Source organism: Elephantulus edwardii, unplaced genomic scaffold, assembly GCF_000299155.1.
Source record: "Elephantulus edwardii isolate Elephantulus edwardi_28Jun2011 unplaced genomic scaffold, EleEdw1.0 scaffold00037, whole genome shotgun sequence".
In the NCBI taxonomy this organism is placed as follows: Eukaryota; Metazoa; Chordata; class Mammalia; order Macroscelidea; family Macroscelididae; genus Elephantulus; species Elephantulus edwardii.
Genome location: NW_006399787.1, coordinates 20,484,328 through 20,497,724, shown reverse-complemented (window position 1 = coordinate 20,497,724; position 13,397 = coordinate 20,484,328). Strand labels below are relative to the sequence as shown.

Genomic DNA, 13,397 nt, shown 5'->3' with positions numbered 1-13,397 from the left:
GTCAGTGAATCAACTCCAACTCACTTTAAGGTTTCTGATCTGAGCAGAGGAACAAACCAACGAGAAGGAAACAGTAGCAGTGTGTCCCACTGCAGAGACCCGTCCAGATCAAGAGACAGTGAGGCAGTTGTTCTGGTCCAACCCAACAGTGAGGAGGGAAGGCCTGGACTAGAAAACCAGGAAGAGGCTGGGGAGAGGTGGTAGTGGTGCCCGGTGGCTTGCTGGTTAAAGTATTTGGACTCTGCATATTAGCAGTTTGAACCTATCAGCTGTTCTAGGGGAACGAGACACAGCAGTCTGCTTCGGTAAACATTTACAGACTTGAAACCCCTCTGGGCAGTTCAACTCTGTCCTGCAGGGTCTCAATGAATTGGAATCCACTAGATGGCAAAGAGTTTAGTTATATGAACAGGATCACTGTTGATATGCTTCCCTTTGTTCCAGTCTCCTATTGCAGTAGGTCAGGCCCTCCCTTTTGCTTGTTTTCAAGGGGCCTCTAGTTGGATTTGAAATTCCAACCTCTCAGTTAGTGGTTATTTATTTAACCACTGGCTCCATCCAGGGACTGTTCTATACATCACAAGGGCATGTGAATAACTGTAACACGGTCTTGCTATTTACCTGTTCATAGTAAAATTCACTGCGCACCAGCTCATTTTCTTCTTCGTCCAGATCCAAAGTCCACTCCAGCTCGGCAGGTTTGGGGACCTTCACCACAGCTGAGTATGGTGGGCTCTCACTCTTGGAACTGTCTGGTGCTGGGAAGAGAAGAGCCAGTCATCCTCTAGTCCCATCCAGTGAGTTGGGGCCAGGCTCTGGGCAGATACCATCTCTTTGGGTGCCCCTTCTCTCTCCTTGGGCCATTTTGTTCCCTTTACGAGACCACAGTAAGCGCTTCACACTTTTTTGTCCAAGCATAGTAGAACGTGGGCGAGCATTGTAAAAAGTCTGTCACACAACCCTAAGAGATTCATGCTTCTCAAATGGAGGGCTGAGCCACTGGTGGTGTTTTAAGAAATAACTTGCTGTGAAGGATATAGTGCAAATTGTGAACAGGGGCTGTCTATAAGGAAGGAAGAGTGCTATAAAGAAGGGAGGCTAGGGAATCTTGGAAAAAACCCTACGAAAAGTTAAAGAGTTTTCTTTATCTTTTCTCTTAAATTTTCTTTGGCCTTTGGTGAGAATATAAGAAAAACATACACCAATTCAACCTGTTTCTATATGTATAATTCTATGACACTGAGTCTATTCTTTGAGTTGTACAACCATAACTCTCCTGTTATGAGTTGTTCTTCCCTATCCACATAAACTCATTGCTCCCAAGTTGCTGTGGTCACTCTGATTGCATATAGATCGTCCTTCAAAGAGCATAATGCGCAAGGCAGTCTTTATAAAAAGAGCTAAGCAACAGTTTGGTTTGTAAGAGGACTTTAGGGGACATTTTTGGTTTTAAGATTTAAATATTATCTCAGAGCAGTCCTTTCAGGGGTTCATCGAATGTCTTTGGTTCCAGAAAATGTATAGAGTCATGAGGATCTATGTTTCCCTGACTTTGATCAGAATTCTTTTAGAGACTTTGGTCAAAATTCTCTGCAATGGCAGCCAGCACAATCCAGTTACTCTGGTCTTATGACAAAGGAGGCAGCTGTTCAGCAATAAAATAAAACAAGGCAATTAGCCACGCATTCCATGTCTTCTTCCTACTCCTAATTCCTTCCTCCTCCATTGCTCTAGGCAATCAGCAACAATTTGTCCTGCCTTGTTAGCTGCTGGCAAGCTCTGACTCTAGGCATTGTGCAACTAAATAGGAGGTCGAACAGAAGCACTAAATGTGCTGGGAAGTTAATAAAATGGGATGAAGACCCTCTCTGGTTGTTGGTTTTCACAGTGCTGGAAGCTAATGGCTAGTATGAAAGATTAACATGATGTCCTATTTAGGGAAAGCAGAATGATAGAAATTCCAACCATTTTCTTTGACAAAAAAGTTGGACTGAATTGTCGCTGAGAATATCAGCTGCAGCTAACTAACATACAGAACACAGATCCAATGTGAGCATGAGATCTTGGAGCACGTGATTTAGTCTTACCTGACTGGTCTGGATTCTCCTCTGGCACACTGGGAACAGAGAAAGAAAAATTAACTATCTGGAAAGAGCATGCATGGACACTCAATCTATTGTCCAGGGTCTTAGAGACTCATGCCAGACTCCACTCTCTAACTGGTCACCACTAATCATTCACCAGGTCCTTCCACCTTATAAATCTCTAACTCGCTCTCCATCCCTGTGTTGGGGAGTACTCTCATTATTTTTTTTTGTTAGAATCTGAAATAGCTTCCCTTCTGGTCTCTCTAATTCTGTTAACCTATTCTTTATTTGCAGTCACAGAACATTTTCTAAAATGAAGATCTGGTCATTTATGGTCCTGCTTAAAATGCTTTGCTACCTCTTCAAGGTACAAAAAAACCATAAAACACCACAAACCACCAAATGCACAGTCCCAGTTCAGCAGATGAAGTCCTTTATGATTTGGTCTGACTACCTCTCAATGTCATCACCTGCTACTAATGACCTCTGCTCAAGACACAGAATCCCTTCCTCCTCTCCTTGGTCAGCTTCATCTGGCCCCTCCCTGGACACCAAATATCAGTGCTACAGGCTGGAGCCCAGTGTAGTATCCATTCAAGCAGCCTCTGGCCAACTCCAAGCACCTGCTGCTGGAGAGCAAGCCCTGGGCCTTTGTGGCAGTGTCTCAGTCCTCTGCCCAGCTTTCGGCTGCTGCCCTTAGCTCCTCACCTCTCTAGTCACAATTTTTCATGTGATCTGAATTTCTCCTGCCCTCAACCTCTGCAGCTATTAATCTCACAAATGGGTATGCTCTTTTGTTTTACTTTTCCCCCCATAAACTCATCTTCTAAGGTTCAAACATAGGTGTCTCCACCTCTAGGAAGTCCTGACTCTGCCAAGTGAAGGGCTGTGTGCTCTCCAGCCTCTACTACACGTGTCCGTTGCCTGTGGTCGGCTTGTTGGCTGTTTCCCCACTAAAATGGGAGTCCCCTGACAGCTAGGTAGTTATTGCTGAGTGACTGCTGAAGGAAGAACTCCCATGAGTATTAACTGCTCATTTCAAATGACAGCAGTATGGAGTATGGATAATCCCCTGCCCTCCACCCTAGGGTCACAGATAACTCTGGAATAAGGCATGGCACGTCTTCCTATATCAGCAACTGCCTTGCTAAAAAATGACAAAACATATTAAAAGAAACTCCAAAGTGATACTGAGATAAATGTATAATCCATTTAAATCATTAAGTAAGCCAGGGAAAATTCAAAGCAATTTCACTTTTAACTTGTTACTCTGGTCTCTATTTCTGGATGTCCTAGCGGGTCTTAGTCCATCCTCCTTGGCAGCTAGAAACAATGGAAAATACTGAAGAACATTCAATATTTTGAGCAAAATACAGTCTTGAACTGTCCTGGAGAGGAATGGATAGTTTCTGAAATTTATCATCAGGCACATTCAGCGTGGAAGCTCTTCTCATTGAGAAGAAAGTGAAGACGACGGCCTGGATTAGCTCTGAAGGTGATGCCCAAACATTCCATGCATGTAAACACATGCCCTTGAGTCCAACTGGGACCAAATGAACCAAGAGAGGTTTGAAGGTCAGGATTCCCCTCTAATGCCTATAACATTGAATAGACAATCCAATAGAACTTTTATAGAACAGCAAGTTAGGGGTCGACTAGCTCTTTGGCCTGAATCAGGGGAAAGGCTAAGTTGAAAGTGTCTTGATCTCAGAGAGAACATATGGCTAGAGTCTTGAACACCCTGTTTCCTCTTTTCGTAGTTTCTCTGACTAAAGGCAGTTTATAAACATTTCACTGTAGTTGTTGTTGTGTACCATCGAGTCTGAATCAACCCATAACTGACCCTCCAGCTGGTTTTCAGAGGCAGTTAATTGCATGGGAGGAGACTGCCCATCCTTCTCCCGCGGAGCAGCTGGTGGATTTGAACTGCTTGCCCTGGGGATTGCAGTACAGATTCTTGCCACCAGGCCACCTAATGGCCATTCAGAGTGAAAGTGCTACATGTAAAGCTTCTGTAGTTATCCTAGACTTGGAATGCTTCTGCAGTGAGGCCCCAGGCGTGTGGGTAGGGACAGGGTCAACGACACAGCAGCCCTGCTGCAAGACACTCACTCTTTGTGGTAGTAACTATAGCACTGGTCACACACACGAGCAGGGTTCTCTCTGCAGCCTTCCACCACCATTTTCTTTGTGGAGCAGGAACTGCACACGAGCCGACCACAGCGGCGACAGTGATGACGCCTGTTAAACTGAAGGACGTCATCGGGAAGAGAGGAGAGAGTAAGAGAAGGTCCAGTGACAGAAACTATGACACACCTCACATCAATTCATTCATACTCAGCCTCCAGGGGTTTATTATATACACACAGAGATCGCAAGGTGGATGGGGCTCTGCTGCAAAACGCCAACAGTCTTTCCTTTAAGAACTTGACATTTTAAGGTATTTCAAAGCTGAAGAGCAAAGTACCTAAGTCTTGGACAGTATAGCAATAGCTTCTGGAACAAATTCTCCCTTTCTGTGGAGTAATATGAACATATGGCAAAAACTAATGGGAAGAAATGACCTTCTGAGTCAATGATGATCACATTTCTCTACAGTATCAAGATAAACAAAGAATAGGGCCTCTTCCTCCTTTCTGCCCCATGTCCTGCTATCACTCAAAGCCCTGTGCTTTACAATACCATTCCATTGTTTAGATACCTTGTTTTATTGCAGACTTATTTTCTTAGTGGGCACTGGCAAAGCAACCAGTCCATCTGATGCCTGGAACACACACCAGAGCAACACTGGTGACTGAGAATTAACCTTTGCCAAAAGTTCCATGCTGAACTGAGATTCAAACTCAGAGGCAACACCAATAGCGTATGTGGGCCACCCCATAGTAAGTGATGCCTGCTTTCCCAGGAGCTTGTGCAATGGAATCTATCTTGAGGAAAAGCACATCTGATTACCATAGCCACTCCCAGCAAGACAGGTTCCAGGATGAACCTCCTAGATTTCTTTTGTTACCATATTGTCATTCCACAATGCACAACTACTCTACCCAAATCCTGCCTCAATGACTGTATGGTCACATGATTAGTCTGGCCCTCTTCTCTGAAAAGACACTCCTCCCTGTTGTTATGTGCCACTGAGTCAGAAATGACTTTTAGCTGACCCTTCAGTGGGTTTTCTGAGGTTTTAAATCACACGAGAGGAGACTGCCCATCTTTCTCCTGAAGAGGGATTGATAGACTTGAACTGTCAGCCTTTAGATTGGCAGTGCAACTCCTTACCACTATGCCACTAGGGCTCCCTTACTCCCCTTCCCTCAGCAAAACATATTCTCTTTAAATGAACTGCTTCCTTGAGTGGAAAGTTCTAGTCTTTCATATTGTTATTCTTTCTAATGGGATCTAGAACCTGTAATTTGGAAAGCAGAAATCCTTTAACTTTAGTTTTTCTAGTACTTTTCCAATGATGATGAAAAACTAGTATTTTTCAAAGTGTTTTTAAAAATAATGCCTCACTCTTTCTCTTCTGGTCACTGGCGCTCTGGGAGCTTTGGCAACAGTGCAGACACGGCCAACTCCAAGAACCACCACACACACAATCAGTCCCGAAAATGGCACAAAAATGGTATCAAGAAACCAAGACAGCAACAATATAAGTCTCCTAAGGGGGTAGACCCCAAATTCCTGAGGAACATGCGCTTTGCCAAGAAGCACAACAACAAGGGTCTGAAGAAGATGCAGGCCAACAAATGCCAAGGCCATGGATGAACGTGCCAAGGCTGTGAGGCTCTTGTCAAGCCCAAAGAGGTCAAGCCCAGGATCCTAAGGGGTGTCAACCGCAAGCTCAGCCGACTTGCCTACATAGCCCATCCCAGGCTTGGGAAGCGTGCTCAGGCCCGCATTGCCAAGGGGCTCAGACTTAACCGGCCAAAATCCAAAGCCACGGCTGACAGTAAGGTCGAAGCTCCAGCAAAGTCCTCAACTCAGGCGCCAGCCAAGGTGGCAGCCCAGGCGCCAGCTAAGGCCTCAACCCAGGCTCCTGCTCCAAGTCAGGTTCCCAAAGGTGTCCAGGCCCCTGCAAAGGCTCCACAACTGAGTTCTTCATCTGAGGACAGAAGGACTGGTGTAACCCCTGGGCTGCTGCCATCTGCATGGGCTGGTGTCCTCCTGTGTTATTTGTACAAATAAATCATAAGGCAGAAAAAAAACACACCTGCCTCATTTCATTATAAGAATCCTATGGAATTGATAGAAGCGCTACATTTCTTTCACAGATAACACAGAAATAGGTGTCATGATGATATAGTATCATGGTCTGGCGTAGCACTGAGTTTAATATGTCAATGAATCAGAATCCTAGGCTAAGTGTGCTTAACACTTGCTAAAGTATTAAGTCCTAAGAGGTCCGAAGTTGAAGCTGGACGAAGTTGATTTTTAAGCATTTGGCTAACTGGCTACTATTAATTGCAAGGTTAGTAGTTTGAATTCACCCAGAGAAGCTTTGAAAGAAAGGCCTGGCTATCTACTTCTGAAAGGTCACAACCTCTGAAAACCTTAAGGAGTCTATGTATGTGCCGTAACACATGGACTTGCCATTAGCTAGAAACGACACAACAGAAACTGGTTTAGCTTTTGGTATTCCTTCATAAAAATGAGCACTGAAAATGACTGGAAAAGTTTATATTCACACTGCTGGCAAGAGGCACAGTCAGGATTTGAACTGAGGTCCTCTCTGATGACCAGCATGTAACCAGGACTAGAAAACCTCTTACGGTGAAAGACTTGGGAGCTAGAAACCAGATCTCCTGCCTTGTGCTGACTGCTGCTACCCTATATACTGCCTATTTTCAGTTACCTCATGAGAATGGAAAAGATTTTAAAGGTAAGGCCACCTGCTGTCCAATGAAAGAACTACATTAAATGGCAAACTGAAGATAAATTCAGTATGATAGTTTATAGTTCTAGAAATAACACCATCTTCTTGAGGACAAGACGTGACTATTCACTTAGGCTTATGAACTTTTCTCTCCATTAAAGCTGGAAAGAGAAGCTGCTTACCATGGTGAAATGCTCTCTGCGGCAGACCATGCAGACACTCTCAGTCTCGTCTGGCACCCACTGGTGTCTTGCAGGTGGTGTTGCTGGGGGCACAAATTCCATTGTGGGCTGACTTGGTGGGAAACTCCTCTCCCTCAGGCTTGGGGAATGTGCAATGGAGACACCTGTGGGTCAGAGTCAGAGAGAAGAATACAAGCTGACAACTATTCCAGTTAGTAAATGAAGAGTGAATGACTGAATTAGATTTATCATCATCTTGTAAACTCTTCCTGAAATAATGCCTCCAGCTGAAAATTATCAATGGCTGTGTGCATCACAAAAAAGGACCTTGTGTGTCTCCTGAAAGAAGCTGTACATAGCACCACCAATCAGGTATTACTTACCAAAAAATATCACACCCAAGTGTAGCCAAGCCTCTGGACCCAACTACCTGTATACTGGAAAAATAGGGTCCAGAGGTCCAGATTATCACAGGAAGGCAAGTAAGCAAAACCCAGGATTGAGAAACGCTATAGGATAAATGACCTCATCTTCACCCTCTGCTCCCCAAATGAAAAAAGAAATATTGAGAGGTTGGGAGGAAGTAAGAGAACTTATTGACTGAAAAACACATAAGAAACATTTCTGCCAAATATCATGCCAGAAATTTAGATCTTTCTCGTAAAAAACAACTGAGGAAGTTGGAATATTGTCTAGGCATTATAATAGTGATAAGGAATCACTGTCAATTTGTTTTTAGATGGGTCGCCTGGATTTAGTTAACAATCAGCTGTGGGCTGGAAGCCTCTTGTTTAAGCCAATCAGGAACTGGTGGGCAGGCCTTTGTATTTAAAAGTCAGTTGAGAAGAACATTGTTCTAAGTGGTACAGCACTGGTCTGTCAGTTTGCTATACTGAGATAACTTGGGGTTGCTGTGATACTGGACACTGTATGACTGGTGTGTCAAATGCCATAATAGTTACCCATGTTGGACAGGGTTTGGTAGAGCTCCCAGATTAAGGCAGGCTTGGACGGAGGATTGGCACCCACTTTTGAAACAACATACATTAGAGAAATGATGTCAATTATAGAACAGGGTTCATATCTTTTGTTCATAGAGTTACTATGAGTTGTGCTTGTCCTGATGGCACTTAACAACGACAACAATAGTGATATGGTTTATAAAAGCCTTTATCTTTTAGAAGTATATGCTGAACTATTAATAATGAAACTATAACGATATCTGGAACTTATTTTAGAATAGTCCAATAAAAGGATGGGTTACAGACAAAACAAAAACAGTCATCATGAGATGCTAATTATTGTAGCTGGGTCATGGGAATATGAGGCCCTATTAATAATTCTCTCTGCTTTTAGGTACATAACATTTTCATAATAAGAAACCAGAAAAACTGTAGAGCTGCTCATGCAGATATGTGAAAATGCTCATATAACTTGAAGGTGTGAACATCTCAGTTCTGCTGGTTATCCAGAAAGCATGTTAATTCTCAAAGCGTCGCATCTAAGGAATTTTTTTGGTCACCAAGCAATGTTGGTAGCTCCAGGCAGGGGGTTGGGGTGGGGTGGGGAAGAGAGAGAATTAAGAAGTAGTGACTTTTAGCATGAACCTAAAGAAAGGTTATAGATCTCATTGTAGAATCCTCCTCCCCTCACCATTTGGCAAAATAATCCCTGGGCTGTTTCTGATTGTAAATCATTGTGTGAGGGGCTGGTGGCTGGAAACGAGGAGACATGTTGAAAAAGGTCACCAGGGTATGGTGAAGGCCCTCAAAAAACCTGTACTCTGTATGAGTGGCAAATACTATTAACTAAAAATGTTGAGTTCTCTGGAATACACAAAGTTGGAACAAATGGACAAAGAATAATTAAATAAGAATGCTGTAAATGGCAATGAAAAGAGAGACAAAGGCATCACGAAGCCAGAATTAGGCAAGCTTGAACCAAACAAGGGGCAACTCTGAGAACTTAAGCTTACCTGGAGGAGCGGAGGACGAGAACTCTGCTGATGGTGATCTAGTCAGGGACTCAGGGTCTGAAAGCTGACTGACAATTTCCTGGAGGTGAATCACAGAATCTGTGGAGAAAGAAAATGTTCTACCACGAGCATCTATAGTAGTTAATGCAAAGCTCAGCTGGCATTTAGTTCAAAGCTCTGTTGGTTCTGTTGCACTTCAGTACTTTGGAGAAATCGTGACAGTGGACTTGCCCAATGTAATCTGCCTCTTCATTTCCTCACTGTTGGTACCAAGGGTGTGGATTGCTAATCCAAGCCAGATGAAATCACTGACAGATTCAATCTTTTATCCATTTATAATAAATAATACTGACTATTGGCCTTGCGGTGAGGACCTTTGTTTTCTTCATATTGAGATGTAATCCATACCAAAGCTGTAGTTCTTAATCTTCTGCAGTTCTTAATCTTCTTTCATAACTTCCTCACTTTCAGCAAAATTGTATAACTTTGCATCTGCATAATGCAGGTTATTGATGAGTCTTTCTCCATTCCTGATGTGTCATTCTTCTTCATAGAGCCCAGCTCCGTAAATTATTTGCTCAGCATACAGATTGAATAGGTATGGAGAAAGGAAAAAACCTGATGCACACCCTTCTTGATTTTATTATGCAGTGTAGTTTGCTTGGAAATTAAAAGACATATTGCTTTGGGAAAGTCTGCTGTTAGAGACCTTACCAAAGTACTGAAGAGCAAGGATGTCAATCTGGAGACTAAAGTGTGCCATTGATACAGGTCATGGTCTTTGTCATCACTTGCTATGCATCAAAGAGCTGGACAATGACTAGGGATGATAGAAGGAGAATTTATGCGTTTGAGCTGTGGTTCTGGAGAAGAGTATTGAATATATCATTGACTGCTAAGAGAACAAACAGGTTTGTCCTGGAGAGGGTGAACCCAGGCTGTTCTTTGGAGGCAAGGATTCTGAAGCTTTGTCTGACATACTCTGAACATGCTGCAAAGAGGGACCAGTCTTTTGGAGAAGGATGTCTTGCTTGGGAGGGTGGAGGGACAGTGCAGGAGAGGAAGATCCTCGATGAGATGGATTGATTCAGTGACTGGAATAATGGGAGTAGGTGTGTCAGAGACAGACAGTGAGATTGGTACAAGATAGAGCAGGGTTTAGGGCTGTTATACATAGGGTCGCTATGACAGCATAGACTCAACGGTTCATAACAACTACAGTGTTTCTTTGCTCCATTCAGACAACAGCTTCTTGGTTTGGGTGCAGATTCCAGAGGAGCATAATTTAAGTGTCCTAGCATTCCCAGTCTTCTCAATGTTAACCATAATTTGTTACAATCCACACAGCCAAATGACTCTGCATAGTCAATAAAACCAAATAGATATTAATAGTCATATAATTAAGATAGGGAAAGGCAATACCAAATAAGGGGATGATCAGCACAACATCACTAAAAAAGAGTGAAGACATAAAGAGGCATAGAAGGATTAATGGCAATCAGATTTTCAGGGATGAAGCAGGGAAAATGTGATTGATTACACTGTGGGTATTGAAATTCATGTTATTAAACAAAATGTGCACGAATGGTTGAATGAAAAATGAATTTGTTTCATAAATTTAAACAAAAAGGGAGAAAGAAAGTCAGCTCACATACAAGTGTTATCTGATTTGACTCTAGGCATAAAGCATATGCTCAACACAAAATAAGGACACTTCAGGAGCCACTGCATCAAGGATAGACTGAAACCATCTTCACCACCGTTTCCCAAACACTTAGGTTATTATGCATGTGGTAATTATTGGTTGTTGTTGGTTCTGACTCAAGGTGAACTTGTATGTAAATAGAAAGCAATGTTGCTTGGTTCTGTGCTAGTTTCATGATCTTTGATTGTTTGAATCCATTATGATGGCTATTGTGTCAATCCACCCCAGCGTGTGTGTGTGACTGTTTGTGTAAGTGGTGCAGGGAGGGAAGTGTTTCTTCATTTCTACTGACCCCTATTTTACTATACATAAAATGGCTTTATGTTGTTTGTAGGTACAGCTGATTTTTTACTTTTGATGACATGTGACAGAGAAGAACTGCCCTATATGGTTTCCTAGGCTGTAAGCTTAGTGGACTTTCTCTTAACAGTTTGCCATGCGCTGGTGAGTTATGTGCTACTCTGATGCTAGAAGCTATGTTATGAATGTTTCAACCACCAATAAAGTTAATCATAATGGATGGTGTTTAGAAGTTTCCAGACCAAGACCGACTAGGAAGGATCTAGTGATGTACTGAAAAAAAATCAGCCAGGGCAACCGTATAAATAGCAGCAGAACACTGCTTCATATAGTGCTGGAAGATGAACCTCTAAGGTTGGAAGGTACTTAAATTATGACTGGAGACGTGTGCCTTTTTCAAAGTAGAGTGGCCTTGAATGGTGGAGTAAAGCTTTTGGGACCTTCACTCATTGATGTGGCATTATCCAAAATGAGTAGAAATAGCTGCAAATATGTATTAAAAATCAGAAGGTGGAATGTACACAGTATGAATCCAAGAAAATTGTCAATGAAATGGACTGACAAGTGGCTACAATGGGTTCAAACATGGTAACGCTGGTCAGGATGGGACAGCCCTGGGCAGTGCTTTGTTCTGCTGCACGCATCACAGCTGACTCAAGGGCACCTGACAACAACAATTTTCATGGGTGTAGATCACCAGGTCTTTCTCCCGGGTAGCTGCTGGTAGGTCTGAGTTCCACCCTGCTGGTTGGCTGATGAGCGCTTAACTGTATGCACCACCAGGACTCCTGAGTGGTTATTTACTACTCTAATGTCCCTTTCTGGAAGACCAAGATCTCTCTTCTACAATACAGAGCTATTTTTCTTAAAGTGTACTCTTTTCACTCTCCATCAACTTATCCTGATAAAAGATGAGACGACTAAAGCTAAGAATGTACATGGTATCTCTTGTCCATGTAAACCCCAGGTAAAGATGGAGGGAAAAGGTATTTTGTTGGCAGTTACCCGACTGCTTCTCCCTCAGAGGGTAGGGGAAGTCCAGGGCTTTTCCGGCGTATCTGGAAAGCAGCGCGTCAACCTCCTCCATGGTGAAGCCAATCTCCTGTCCAGCCAGCAGCTGGTGCAGGGTGTGCACGGCCACAGTGGCCCAGTCCACTTTCATGTTCATCAGGAGCTGCTCCAGCATCAGCAGGGGGCTGGAGGACAGGTGGGCATAGCTGGCCCGGTGCTGCTCAGGAAGGGTCAGCAAAACCTGGTTTTGGGTAGAGCCAAATAAAAAAAGAAACTGAGATTCTTATTGGAAAGTGGAGAGGAACTAGAGATCAAAAGAGACATAGCCAACTAATAATGATAAGTTTTAATAGACTTTCAGGATGTAAGACTGAAGATCCAGTTGAATCCTCCAGGCGGTTGCTCAAGAAATATTTCAAGTACCTTCCCCTTGAGGAGGGGAGGGTAACTTTTCCATAGAGAGTCAGATAACAAGTGTTTTCAGATTTATGGGCTACACATGCTCTGTCATAACTATTTAACTCTGGCTAGATGTAGCAGCCAGAGACAATGGGAAAAGGAAATTTATTAAAGCAGGACAATAAAACTTAATTGTTACAATAAAACTGACTAAAATAGGACATGGATTGGATTAGACCCATGGCCCAAGTTCTCCAGGCATAGTTGAGCTCTATCTGATCCTTAATGGAACATTTTTTCCATTTGAGGCTTCTTTCTAAATGAGCAACACAAGGCGACGGTGGTGAGCTTTCAGGGTCCCACAGGAAAAATGACGAAGCCGAGCAAATTGAGAGAGGTCCCTATCACTATGCTTGAAATACATTCACTTGCTTTGCTCATTGACAAAAACTAACTCAAGTATTGTCCCATTTAAGTACTGGGCATCAAAAAGCAAAACAAAATAAACAAACAACCTGCCAAAAGGTAAATCTTCAGGAACATTTTATGTAGTTATCTCTTAATGAACCAGCGGTCACATTCCTGGCTGCTTCCAGCATTAATTCTACACATAAGACCATTTGAGATGTATCCACTTCCTAAACAACATGTCTCCAGAAACCCTATGAACTTTGATAAATGTCGATAGATACAGATACAGAGGGGCTTCAGGCCTTTTGTTCATAGGGTTGCTATGAGTCATGCTCGACTCGAAGGCAATCAACAACAACAACAAATAACAACAACAACATATCATCCACCAGTTGTTTCATGGGGGAAAGTTAGGCAGTCTTTTCCCATATGACTCAGAGCCTTTGAAAATGGGAAG

The 13,397-nt window shown here is 42.9% G+C and overlaps 1 protein-coding gene across 1 annotated transcript in view; it reads right to left on the bottom strand.

Moving 5' to 3' along the window:
• The window catches only part of ZFYVE26 (zinc finger, FYVE domain containing 26), an 85,419-nt gene that overhangs the window by 24,015 nt on the left and 48,007 nt on the right, over positions 1 to 13,397 (bottom strand). Inside the window, exons 25-31 of the mRNA XM_006884754.1 lie at positions 12,125 to 12,371; positions 9,115 to 9,213; positions 7,140 to 7,303; positions 4,200 to 4,336; positions 2,088 to 2,116; positions 1,864 to 1,866; positions 622 to 758 (exon numbers count right to left, since the gene is read on the bottom strand). Coding sequence (XP_006884816.1) covers positions 622 to 758; positions 1,864 to 1,866; positions 2,088 to 2,116; positions 4,200 to 4,336; positions 7,140 to 7,303; positions 9,115 to 9,213; positions 12,125 to 12,371 — 816 coding nt within the window. The remainder of the gene's footprint in view (positions 1 to 621; positions 759 to 1,863; positions 1,867 to 2,087; positions 2,117 to 4,199; positions 4,337 to 7,139; positions 7,304 to 9,114; positions 9,214 to 12,124; positions 12,372 to 13,397) is intronic.